This window comes from Aquarana catesbeiana, linkage group LG13, assembly GCF_042186555.1.
Source record: "Aquarana catesbeiana isolate 2022-GZ linkage group LG13, ASM4218655v1, whole genome shotgun sequence".
NCBI classification, from domain to species: domain Eukaryota; kingdom Metazoa; phylum Chordata; class Amphibia; order Anura; family Ranidae; genus Aquarana; species Aquarana catesbeiana.
This window is the reverse complement of record NC_133336.1, coordinates 149,956,792-149,970,940: the sequence shown is the minus strand read 5'-3', so window position 1 is coordinate 149,970,940 and position 14,149 is coordinate 149,956,792. Positions and strand designations below refer to the sequence as shown.

The 14,149-nt window shown below is 41.4% G+C and overlaps 1 protein-coding gene across 2 annotated transcripts in view; it reads right to left on the bottom strand.

Annotated features, from left to right (window-relative positions):
* The window catches only part of CRIP1 (cysteine rich protein 1), a 134,358-nt gene that overhangs the window by 11,394 nt on the left and 108,815 nt on the right, over positions 1 to 14,149 (bottom strand). For both annotated transcript variants that reach the window (XM_073609405.1, XM_073609406.1), the window contains exons 2-4: positions 3,679 to 3,773; positions 357 to 414; positions 190 to 230 (exon numbers count right to left, since the gene is read on the bottom strand). In XM_073609405.1, coding sequence (XP_073465506.1) covers positions 190 to 230; positions 357 to 414; positions 3,679 to 3,773 — 194 coding nt within the window. The remainder of the gene's footprint in view (positions 1 to 189; positions 231 to 356; positions 415 to 3,678; positions 3,774 to 14,149) is intronic.

The window sequence follows — 14,149 nt, the reverse complement described above, 5'->3', positions numbered from 1 at the left end:
TTTGGTTTATAAATATCAGCTACTTCTTTTTAAAGTTTTGGCCATGTATCTGATCTTTTATTTAAACCTCTTGTATAAATCAATGGCATAGTAATTTTGTTAGCTGGCAACTGTGGTAACCTAAATGAAAACTATAAAAACTTTCCAAACTGAATTTATATAAACCATGCGGAGTATAAGTTGACTTACTTATTTGAAAGTGTGGCTTTCTGTTCCACCTCGTCCAAAACCTAAATATCAAAATATAAGCTTTTTTAGCATATACTTTTAGAGAAATGCAATTAAAGTAATTTACAAAACAATCAACATGTGCCTAGATCTTTAGGACAGATGCACATTCAGATATTATTCCCTACCTTTCGGTCCAAACAATGCTGCATAGCAAGGTTGATTGCAGTAGGGCTTGCCATCATGCTGGAGATTGGAGTAAAATAAACATAATTAAGAACACTTTTTCAGGAATGTATATTGAATATTTGAATATTCTCTTTTCCAGTTAGATAAATTCACACAGCTCTAATATTAGAGTCAGTGCTCAATATCTCCAATTTGCTGGCTGACATATAGATCTTTACAAGTAATTTGTCGAGTCTGTGGCCCTGCTACTCCAATTGATAGAGCAAGCCACTTGCCTCATCAAGAACCAACTAATGTCTGATGATTTCAGTGACGGTGGGATACAGTAATCACTCCTGGTGTTGTGTGTGCCCCATTCCTCATTTTGCAAGCACCCAGTTTGAGTGTGTAGTTCTAAAACACAAATAGTTAAACTAGGGCTTCCACTTTTAAACCTAGCATCCTTGATCATACAAGAGGCAACCATCCATCAAAAGTTGCATTGTAATTTTGTGAGGGTGGATAGCTCATAGGAGTCCTAATCTTAGGAGTTACTCTAAGGAAAGGTTAAAGTTACTCTAATAAAATGAGACACATTTTGCTCACTATAAACTCATCCACATAGGTGTGCACAGGGGGTTTGCCGGCTGTGCCTGGGCACACCCTAATCATCCCCTGAGCATACCTCCCAAGTGCCCTGGATTGGGCCAGACCATCCTGAGATTTCAATTAAATCCTGTCAATGTCGATGTCCTGCCAATTCATGCTGAATCGCAGTGTTGTTCTGGCATTCGACTCCTGCAGCTGCGCTGGTCACAGACAGCTACAGAAGAAACAATGCTTGTTCATTCCAGGGAGGGGGCGGATAGTAAAGGGCCGGCACAAGGAGTAGGGTAATGATTAATCACAAGATGTATGTGTGAAACGCATCTACGTGACCACAGTTTGGTGTCTTTGGTGTTATCTTTGTGAAACAAAATAAAAGGCAATCAGATATTCTGGATGTGCAGCCATTTCTTTCTTCTTTACAAGGAGTAGGGAGGTGGGGCTGTGATTGAGAGCGATTTGCTTTGTATGTGGAGGGGGCAGGTGCATGGCAGTGGGGGTGGGGAAAGCATAGCCCTGCCCCTTACTCACTTTACCACCTGCCCCCTCCCTGGCATAATCAAACAGCGTCTCCTCTGTAGCTGCCTGTAACAAGCACAACTGTAGGGGAGACACAGAAAGAGGATTCACCTATGTCTGTTCTTCTCCCTGGACTCTTCACAGTACTCGAGGTGGTGCAGCTTTGGCTTTTCTCCCTTCTTCTCCTATTCCCTGGTCCAGTGGGTGGGGCTATGAGTAGCTGTAATTTAGCTCCGCCTACTGACTAGGGAATAGGAGAAGGAGGAAAAGAGTTGGAGCTGCAGTATCCTGAGTACTTTGAAGAGTCCAGGGAGAAGGAGGATAAAAGTAAACAGCGCAGAGGTGAGACAGTCACTACTGCACCTGAACTGACCTTTGTCTCACTTAGCACTGACCTCTGAACTCTGCCTTACTTAGCTAACCTCTGCCTCACTTAGTACTGATCCTTAACCTCTGCCTCACTTAGCACTGACCTCTGTACTTCTCACTTAGCTCTGAACCCTCCATCACTTAGTACTGACCTCTAAACTCAGTCTCACTTAGCTCTGACCTCTGCCTCACTTAGTACTGACCCCTAACCTATGCCTCACCTAGCACTAACCTCTGAACTCTGAATCACTTAGCACTGACCTCTGAACTCTCTATCACTTATGCCTGAACTCTGCCTCACCTAGCACTGACCTCGGACCCCTAGTACTATATTTTGGTAGAGCTCAGAAGTGACTCAGAGGTCAGTAGTAAGTGATGCAGAGTTCCAGGTTCAGTAGCAGTTAACAGTCAGCTTGGCTCTCAGATTAATGCAGTGCAGTTTTCCCACACCATAGGTGCAGCACAGTGTACTTGTGGTTTTTATCTAGGTTAGCTGCACTTTGCAATAGACTTTTATTATGTCCTATGATTTTTACATAGTTACATAGTAGGTAAGGCTGAAAAAAGACAATAGTCCATCCAGTACAACCTGTGTATGTGTATATGTGTCAGTGTCTATAATAATATATATAACCTAGTGTCTATAATAATTTCTCATATCCCTGTATGTTTTGTTTTTTAAGCTATACATCCAAGAGTCTTTTAAAAATATCAATACTCCCTGCAGCCACCACCAATTGTGGAGAAGAGTTCCACATCCTTATTGCCCTGACAGTGAAGAACCCTCTGCACAGTTTAAGGTTAAACTGCTTCTCCTCCATTCTCAATGTGGCCCCGTGTCCTCATACACTCGCTGGGACTGAATAGTTTTTTTTTTCCTATGCTGGGATCCCCATTGATGTATTTGTAGATCGCTATGATGTCCCCCCTCAAGCGTCGCATCTCCACTGAGAATGAATTTAATGTTTACGTTGTTAACAAATGTTAACTTTTTGAAAGTGCACCAAAATCATGCTTTCAGATTTTTGTTTCAGAAAGCACACCAAAACTGTGAGACATAATAGAAGTTTATGGCAAACCTCAGCTAACCCACACAAAGCCCGTAGGTACACTGCACTGCACCCATGGTGCGGGAAAACCACACCACATTAGTGTGAAAGCACCCTACTGGGTGGAGGGAGGACCAAAAGCACATTTCATGGGTACAGGAAAGATTTTGTTTTATTTAACCACATCCCTTTAAGCCCCTCCCACTGTAACCACAGTTTGGCCACATTCATCGCAGCTTTGAGCTTTGGTGTGCACAACCTAATGCCTATTGCATAATAATGTGCACATCAAAGCTCAAAGCCGTGCACACCTATGCTCACCCACCTACCTCAATACCTTAAGGTTAATATATTTATTAACACCTGTTAATATATTTCCCATAACCATTATCTGAGTAACTAGCTGTCAGATTTGTATATGGTTTGTAAAGGGCCCTATCACAGGGCCAGTAAAGTGGGACACTTGGCAAGGGATCTCTAGATAACAGGTCTGATGTATTGGCTCAGTTTACCTATGAGGCCTAAAAACTGACATGGAAGGATCAGGTTTTGACTATTGACTGTATTGTTCTCTAGAGTAAGCAGTAAGCAGGGACAATTAGTGCTACCCTAAATACACAGTATGTTCAGAAAAATATATTTCAGATATGTATTTAGCTGACTTGTATGGGGTACGGCTTTAAAACCTTTAACTAGAATATTGAAAGTGTTTTAAAAACTGTGAAAGGATAGATAGCTACTGTATGCTGTACAACTACAATAACAAGTAATAATAATAGTAATAATAAGTACACTATACCTCAGCATGACCACCAGGACTCAGAGTCTTTCCACATTTCTCACATTTTAGGCATGGTCTATGCCAGTCTTTATTAAGAGAAGTAACTCTTTCAGCTGTAACAAACACAAAAACAAAAAGCTTTTCAGTAATGGATGAAAATATGGTCAGTGGAAGCAAAGTAAACCTGGTCCTATACACTAAGATTTCTCTTATTCAGCCCTATGGGGGCTGCATGTGATGCACAGGTGTTCCATGCAGACTAGTGCAGGCAGCCTGTTCCAATCAATGACAGCCAGCCAGCTACATGGACTTGCATGGATCTCCAAACATATGCATGAGTGTACATCTGTTCGGGTCTGATAAACGAACAGGATGTAGTCTGTGTTCTGATCTGTGCATTAGACCTACACAGATGTACACTCTGTACACAGATGCACCTAGAGAGCTGTTCAGGTCCATGCAAATGGACGCTGTCATTGATTTGAAAAGGCTGCCTGCATGGGTCTGTACAGCGTGGATGAAAACAGCCCTTCACAATCACACGGGTGAAAAAAATACCAGAGGACCACAGCTTAGGAGTCACGCTTCAATTCTTGCAAAATGGCAACTCTGGCACCACATTTTCAAAACAACATGCACTAACCTGAATCTAGTAAGGCTTAGATGTTAAAAAGGAGGCACGGGGAGTTATTTAAAAAAAAAGACTGCTTCATACATTTTTTAGATTTAAAGAGCAAAAAGGGCAAGGGAAAGGGAAGAAGAAAACAAAGTGCCAAGAGGCAGAAATGCTGGCATCAGCAATTTTAGTACCAACAGTGAGAATAAGCAGTAAACATTTTGTGGTCTTTTCTTAGTTACAGTGGATGTAAACCCTCACATATACCCAGTGAAGTGAACAGCCTCAGATGATACACAGAGATTAAACAAATCTCCCTACATAAGCTTTACATGTATATCTGTTATCTTCAGCTTTATACAGTGGGGACGGAAAGTATTCAGACCCCCTTAAATTTTTCACTCTGTTATATTGCAGCCATTTGCTAAAATCATTTATGTTCATTTTTTTTTCCTCATTAATGTACACACAGCACCCCATATTGACAGAAAAACACAGAATTGTTGACATTTTTGCAGATTTATTAAAAAGAAAAACTGAAATATCACATGGTCCTAAGTATTCAGACCCTTTGCTAGAAGCACCCTTTTGATCTAATACAGCCATGAGTCTTTTTGGGAAAGATGCAACATGTTTTTCACACCTGGATTTGGGGATCCTCTGCCATTCCTCCTTGCAGATCCTCTACAGTTCTGTCAGGTTGGATGGTAAACGTTGGTGGACAGCCATTTTTAGAACTCTCCAGAGATGCTCAATTGGGTTTAAGTCAGGGCTCTGGCTGGGCCATTCAAGAACAGTCATGGAGTTGTTGTGAAGCCACTCCTTCGTTATTTTAGCTGTGTGCTTAGGGTCATTGTCTTGTTGGAAGGTAAACCTTCGGCCCAGTCTGAGGTCCTGAGCACTCTGGAGCAGGTTTTTGTCCAGGATATGCCTGTACCTGGCCACATTCATCTTTCCGTCGATTGCAACCAGTCGTCCTGTCCCTGCAGCTGAAAAACACCCCCTCAGCATGATGCTGCCACCACCATGCTTCACTGTTGGGACTGTATTGGACAGGTGGTGAGCAGTGCCTGGTTTTCTCCACACATACAGCTTAGAATTAAGGCCAGTTCTATCTTGGTCTCATCAGACCAAAGAATCTTATTTCTCACCATCTTGGAGTCCTTCAGGTGTTTTTTTAGCAAACTCCATGTGGGCTTTCATGTGTCTTGCACTGAGAAGAGGCTTCCGTCGGGCCACTCTGCCATAAAGCCCCGACTGGTGGAGGGCTGCAGTGATGGTTGACCTTCTACAGCTTTCTTCCATCTCCCGACTGCATCTCTGGAGCTCAGCCACAGTGATCTTTGGGTTCGTCTTTACCTTTCTCACCAAGGCTCTTCTCCCCGGATAGCTCAGTTTGGCCGGACGGCCATCTCTAGGAAGGGTTCTGGTCGTCCCAAACATCTTCCATTTAAGGATTATGGAGGTCACTGTACAATTAGAAACCTTAGGTGCAGCAGAAATGTTTTTATAACCTTGGCCAGATCTGTGCCCTGCCACAATTCTGTCTCTGAGCTCTTCAGGCAGTTCCTTTGACCTCATGATTCTCATTTGCTCTGACATGCACTGTGAGCTGTAAGGTCTTATATAGACAGGTGTGTGGCTTTCCTAATCAAGTTCAATCAGTATAATCAAACACAGCTGGACTCAAATGAAGGTGTAGAACCATCTCAAGAATGATCAGAAGAAATGGACAGCACCTGAGTTAAATATATGAGTGTCCCAGCAAAGGGTCTGAATACTTAGGACCATGTGATATTTCAGTTTTTCTTTTTTAATAAATCTGCAAAAATGTCAACAATTCTGTGTTTTTATGTCAATATGGGGTGCTGTGTGTACACTAATGAGGAGGGAAAAATGAACTTAAATGATTTTAGCAAATGGCTGCAATATAACAGAGTGAAAAATGTAAGGAGGTCTGAATACTTTCCGTCCCCACTGTATATTCTTTAGAAAGTTCACATCATGTTAGAGATTTTCTCTTCCTGTTGAGAACTGAGTGTGAATTCTGGGTATACAGCCAAGACAGCTGATTGGAGGAAAAGCACACACCCCCCACGCCACATAGGCAGAGACTCTCTGAGCCGTTCTCTGAATAGTTTAGCTCTCTGCCAATCTATTTATAGCAACCTCCCCAACACAAAATTCATCCTGGTTTTATCACAGCTGACGGAGAACTTGTCAGAAGTTATTATGCTGATAACAAAGCACTGAGCAGGAGAAACCCACAGGACTTAGTGCTTTGAAGAGAGTAAAGAAAACACTACAGATATATCTGCCCAGGCCAAATTTCATTAATCAAGTTTACAGCCACTTTTAATGGATATAAAATACAGTAAGTGTATTGATGTTATTAGTAGCATATGCAGTGGGTGTTTGGTAGTCCTTTGCGAACCAAGTCTCAATAAATATAATAAAAGTTAGCTTCTGAATCACAACTTCTTCCACTGCACTGAAAGCTGAAATGATACTTGCAAGAGGCCAGGTCTTTATTTCAAGCACATATTGGGCCACCTGTACTTGGAACATCCTAGACACCCATATATTTACAGCTATGTCTGTGTTTGCTTGACAGGGCAGGGACAGCTTTACAATGAAACCAAATAAAACAATAAAAACTATAAAAGGTTAAATATGTAAATAATGTTTAACAAAACGAAAATACATAGAAAAATATGAAGAAGGTAGAAATATGTTAATGTGGGACAGCTCAGGCCGAGAACTAGAAAAAAAGGCTGTTTTGCAAGTTCTTAGCCATGTATAATTTTAGGGGCACTATTTTATTTTCTTACCCCTGCATGTTATGCAATGGAATAGATTACAGGGGTCACATTTATCTGCAAATATACACTTGTGGATTTTTAAAATATTTAAATTGTTGCCCCTGCCCACATTTGCTTAAACTGGACAGGGTTGGCCTTCCAAGTAAATATATAAAGTAACTGAAAAAAAGTGATTGCAGATGGGAATACATTAATATGGGACCACCCAGGCCATAAACGTTGTGCTAAATATGGCAGAAGTTGTTTCTAAGCAGCTATCAGGATACAAGCAGATTCACAGGCTAAAGCAGGGATTGGGTTGCAAAGAGCATGTGCCCTTTTTTTTTTGGCAGTGGGCATGCTGCATACCCAGAGAAGTTGGTAGAGTGGCTACCCGGTCTTTATTATCCTCCTCTCTCTCCCAGGTGCAGACAATTTTCTAGTGGATGTCCTTAAGGCTAATTATGTATTCAGTGGGTTATCTGATCATTGTCCCCTAGAGATGGTCCTTCGCACTTGGCCCCATCGTAATGGATCCCTGTGGCATTTGGGCACCCACTGGATCTCCCACCTGGAAATCTCTGGAAAAACACCCCCTGCTTTTCAGGAATATTGGAATAATATTGTAGGTTCTTCCTCTCCAGACATTGAATAGAATGCTTTTAAAGAGGAAGTAAAGTCTTCCTCTTTAATTGTACCTACAGGTAAGCCTTACTATAGGCTACTGTAAATATCTCCTAAACTTGCACCGTTCAGGAGATATTTACTATATCCCCTGCCGCCGACGTCATCGGCACATGTGCGTTTCTTCAGGACCCATGCCGTGACCGCATGCATGCACGGGAGGGACGCCATCGCAGCTCCGGCCAATCACAGTGCCAGAGCCCGCAAACCCAGAGGTAACCCTGGGAAAGATGCCAGCCATGGAAGCAGAGTGTGGGTGGCACTGCAGGGCTTCATTCTAAGGTAAGTATTTCATAATGAGCTAGTATGCAATGCATACTAGCTCATTATGCCTTTGTCTTATAGGTTATTTTTTGGGGGGGATTTTTTTTCTGATGTTTACAACCTCTTGAAGGCATTACAAGGTGTCATTATATCTCCTCAATAACTGCTGTTAAAAAGGATCAGGCCGCTACAGTGCTGTCCCTGCAGGGCAAGGTAGTGGATCAAACTAGTTGTTATAACTAATCCCAGTGCTTAGAATTTGGATTTTCTTGAACCTGCCAAGAGAGTGCTTCATTTGCACTTGGCTGAGGTCACAAGAATGGACCTTTTTAAATGTAAAATTTTTTGTGCAAGGTGATAAGAACAACTTAGCTATGCTATCATAACATGAAATGCCCCTCACATTGATTCCCAAAGTCAGAGAGACTTTGTATTAAAACACAATTTTTTCTCCTTCCTTGACTCCCACTTCCTCCAGGTACAGGGCATGCCCATGGGCACTTCGTGTTCCCCATCCTACGCCAATCTGTACCTGGGGGAGGGGGAACATCACTTATTTATGGATGACACCAAGTCAATGCTCACTGACCATGTAACTGCATGGTATCATTACATTGACAACTATTTTGTCACTTGGGACAGCTCAGTAACACTTCTCAACCAATTTTTAAATTATATCAATTCTAGGAATCAATTCAGCTTAAAATTTACCATGAATTATAGTATGGAAGCAACAACATTCTTAGACCTTAATATAATTAAACATCAAGATGGATACTTATTTCCATATTAGAGGCCCCTATAACAGAACAGGAGCTCAAGAAAGCCCTTCAGGAAACTCCAACTGGCAAAAGCCCTGGGCCCGACGGGCTGACTGTCCTATATTATAAAAATTTCAGGACCTATTGAACCCCAAAATGTGTTCATACATGAATGGGATAGGTGAGAAATGGGAGATGAGGAAAGAAGCACTAGAAGCCAGTATTGCTATCATATTGAAAGAAGGAAAAGACAGCACAATATGCTCGAGTTACAGGCCCAAATTCTAGCCGATAGGATGAAACGGATAATCAATGAGATTATCCACCCAGACCAGGTGGGTTTTGTGCCAGATTGAGAGGGGAGGGATAATGGCATCAAAACGCTACTGGTAGCCCAGAAAATCAAAGATAGTGGAGCCCCAGGTCTACTGAAAAAGCTTTTGACAGGGTAGACTGGGGCTTCATGTGGGACACTCTGGGGGAGATTAGACTGGGTGATAGAATGCTTAGCTGGATAAAGGCCTTATATACACACCCCACAGCGAGAGTGAAGACGAATGGAATTCTCTCTGAACCATTCAAAATGTACAATGGCACAAGACAGAGGTGCCCACTTTCCCCACTGTTGTTTGTGATGGCATTGGAGCCCCTTCTAGCGAAGATAAGGCTCAGTCCGGATATTAGTGGGGTTAAAATAGGTGAAGAAGAGTACAAATTAGCTGCCTTCGCGGATGACGTATTGTGTTATGTCACCCGCCCGAGGACTACTCTTCCGAATCTGTTAGCGATCATAAAAGATTATGGTAGACTGTCCAATTTCCGGGTCAATCCGACCAAGTCAGAAACGCTAGACATTAATAAAGGCAAAGCAGGGGGCAAGGCATATCAAAAGTCTTTCCCATTCAAATGGGGGATAAAAGAGCTAAACTACCTAGGAGTTAAAATAACCATATCTAAAGAGTCATTATTCCAGGCTAACTTTATGTCACTCCTTAACGAGATCAAGACTGAATTAAATAGAATCTCACAAACCCAACTTTCATGGGGAGGAAGAACCAATCTATTCAAGATGACAATCCTGCCAAAAATCATTTACAAAATGCAAATGCTCCCAATCCTATTAGATCTATTTTAATAGACTGCACACCATGTTCTTAAGGTTCATTTGGAGAGGGAGAAAACCCCGAATACATTTTACACAATTAACTAAAGATAAGAGGAAGGGGGGGTGGGGGGGGCACCCGACATTAGAAAATATTATGAGGCGATTGCCTTATCACGCATATTAGACTGGGTAAAAAATAATAAAGAAAAACAATGGGTGAAAATAGAGAATAAAATGAGTGAAGTAGAATTGGGTAGGATAGTATGGATTCCACCACAGTGTAGAAAACTGATCACGGAAATAACGGAGATCACAAAACATACACTTAATATTTGGGATAACTTGCACAAAAAGGAGCACTGGGAGTTTAATTCACCGCTAATTCCGCTTAAGGACACAGAATATTTTGCACCGGGGAAAGAAGATCTGTTTGGGAGGTGGATTTTGAAGGATGATGCCCAATTAAAAGACGTCATGAGACAGGGCAAGATGTGTACATTTCAAGAACTAAAAGCCAAAGATGAATGGTTTATCATAGATTTATGGCGGTATAAGCAGTTGAAACATTTTGTTGACTCACTCCCGCAGCCAATTAGGTCGATGGAGAGCCTACTCCCCCTGGAGAAAATATGTATGGAGAAAAAAGGGAGGGGGGGTGTCTCTAAGATCTACAGAGTTCTCAATGAATTAGGGGGTGTGGTGAGTCCGCCATATATCGATAAGTGGGAGAAGGAACTGGACATCAAGATTAGCGAAAGGGAGGCGGGGTTGATTCTGAAAAGGGTGAACACCACCTCGGTTAGCTGTAAGCTTTCAGAGATTAATTACAAGATTCTTGCGAGGATGTATATTACCCCTGATAGAGCACATAGAATCCAGAAGGAAACATCGCAATTATGTTGGAGGGGTTGTAAAGAAATTGGGACAATAGCGCATATATGGTGGCAGTGTCCGGAAATAAAAAAATACTGGGGGGAGATTATGCGAACCATTAGTGAGATTACTAGCATTGACATCCCCGATGACCCCTGGGTGTGCTTACATCATGGGAGTAAAATTCCCACGAAGATATATCTGAAATCGCTACTACCACACCTCCTTAATGCAGCCAAAAGTCTCATTCCTAGATATTGCCAAGATAAAAGGAGACCTACAATGCGGGAGTGGTTCAACAAGATTAATGAAATGTATTGCCTTGAATGTTTGAGGTACAGTGAAGGGACGGAAATGGAAGTCTTCGAGGAGATATGGAGGGACTGGGTAAACTTTAAGTATTCACTCCGAGCGGCCGAGGTGTGGGGAATATAGTTCGATGCCCCACTGTAAATATAGAAACTAGACGAGTAATATTAATCTATGAAAACGTGAAGAATGAGGATCAGATTAGATAGGAGTAATGGTAATAGGGGGAGGAGCCGGGAAGGAAATAAGCAAAACGAGGGTTAGGTTAGGGGGGAAGGGCGGGGGATATTGGGGTAGAGGAGGGGTGGTTGGTATAGGAGGGTTGTTGGGGATAAACAATTTCAAGGGGTTGATTTGTATTTTTATATTATTATGAGCAAATGGCTAATAAAGACTGATGATAATGCCACAATGATGTGAATATGTAAAGGGACGAGATTGAACTGTAAAGTTGAAACTACAGCCCCAGAAAATACTTAGCTGAAGTGGCAAAAAAAAAAAAAAGATGGACACTTATTGAGCAGCCTTTACCGCAAACCTACTGCAGGAAACACTATTTTAGAAGCTTCCATCACATACCATTGCTCAATTCCATCCCGTATGGCCAATACATACGTGCCAAAGGGAATTGTTTTACTTTGCACTTTTTGAAGAGGAAGTGTTCAATTTAAGAGTGAGCTTATGAGCCCGATTATGAGGTTACTCTAACTCAGTCTTGAAAAAGGCCTACCATAAGGCAAAAAATAAAATACGATCAGAATTATTATTCCCACAAAACAAGGTTGAGACTGACAACTAAATTGTCACTCAATATACCTCTGAACATCAAAGAGTTAGGAATATTTACAAAAACAATGGCACTTGCTTCATACGGATGCCACTTTGGCACCATTATTGGGTGAACGGCCTTTAATTACATTCAGACGGGTTCCCTCACTTCGGGATAAATTAGTGCACAGTGAACTTACTATTAAACAAAATATTAATAAATATTGCAGTACTTTTCCATGTGGCCACTGTGGATATTGTAAATATATGTAAATATTGTAAATATATGGAAACACAGAAAAATATTACCCTACCGAATGGGGAAGATTTCAAACCTAGATATTATACAAACTGCCACACCACAGGTGTGGTGTATTACTCACCTGTGAATGCGGCAGTTTTTATGTCAGTAAGACCAAACTAGAGTTTTGGTGTCGCATTTACCAACATGTAGTACGTATTCAAAAACAAGATTTAGCTCTACCTTTAGGCAGGCACAGTGCCCTTATACACGGTGACAGATGTCCAAAAATTTAATTTTTGGCACTTGACCCCATTGGCCCCACATCTCGGGGACGTGACTATAACAAATTATTGTTGCAGAATGAACTCAGATGGATTCTTCATCTGAAGGCTATCACAGCCCCAGGACTCAATGAGGCCTTTAATTTTAGGCCTTATCTCACAGGATTTGAGTCTGGGGTTTGTGAATTGGATATGTAAGATAATCCCTTCAATGCTTATTTTTTGGTAATTATCTTTTTTAAGGTCTATCAGTAAGAAGGATTCATATTTTTCATGTAGTACAGAGAAGCCCCAGCTGGGACCTTTTTCACTCACCAATTGTTGGCATTGATATTATTGCTGTATAGCAGCAATCAGTGCCTGTACGTTGTTCTGTATACCAAAAAAATGTGATTAACTTGCTTATTATTGTAATTCCTGGTAATGCTATTATCTTTAAACAAATTCAATTTGTATATTTCCCTGCATTTCAATGTATCCTACTCATCCTGCATTTTTTACAACCATTGTTTATCTGTGTTGGCTGCTATACCATCAATACCAGAATATAAGTCCCCTTTTTTTGTAATTTTTGTAATTTTTATTCATTGGTCTATGGGCATGTTATCCTGCTGTTTACCCTGTGGTGGACCTGGACGGGACTTGTTTGCTCCCGGCGCGCAGGGGTCCTAGGCCATTCCTCCCATTGCGTGGGATGGGGCGGCTCTGGACACCCATTTCTTGGCAGAGTAAGTCATCTCTGGGCCTCCATATGTTTGCGTTCCATTCCACGCGCCGCGTGCCGTGAGGTCGGGGGACTCCAGGGAGAAGAACCGCGTGATGCTTTTACGTGGTCCCTCCCATTCTCTGCACCAGCTGATTTTCATCACAATTAACATCATGATTGTACCCTATCCTTCGTACAGGTGCTCTTATACCGGCTCCCAGGCTTCTTTTTAGATGCTGAGGGAGCAGTCTGCTATGAGCAAGCATAATCCACTCTTAAGGTTGGTCTATTTATTTGATAGGTATTAGTACATCTTGCCCTGCACAAATACTTTTTGAGATGCAATGGCAAATGACTGCTTCAATCTTTAATTGATTGTTGGACATATTTTCACAATTGATTCTGATACACATATATCCTTTATACCATTTATAGCAGTATTGGTCCAGCCTTTTAGGTTGAGTGTACTATGCCCCACCATTTTTGAGTCCTCGTAGTGAAGCAAGCCCCAGTTTGTCCATGTGGTTTGGCTGCCTGGTGGATTTGGAGGATTCATGTCCTAATAACCAATGAATTTTTTCTGACCAAGTCAATTCCTTTCGATATATGCTCTATAATTGTTTGCCATGTAAGTAAAGTGGTTCATGTTTTGTATCACATGACATGTCAACACACTGCATGGTTTGCTGTTTAGCTGAACAATTATGGTGATGATTACCTGTTTTTAATGTTAAATTTATTTGCATACTCTTTTCTTGTAGAAACCCTACCCATCTGAATTAATAACATATAACCTCTGAAGAACAACTTTCAGTCCGTAACATGTAAGGTGTTATATACACTGTGTCGATCGCTGCCAGTCCTTTCTGCACCAGGATGGTGACCTATCTATACATTTGTATTAATTCAGGGTATTAGTTATGGCTTTTATGCTTTATATGTATTGTCTGTATAAGTATACTACCGATATTTTGTAATAAAATTGATACTTTTTTACTTTTGGTTTGATCTGTCTATTAACGACCCTAAGGGGTCCCTCACCGTACCTTTGGTACAAGGTGTTTTTTCCAAGTCAGA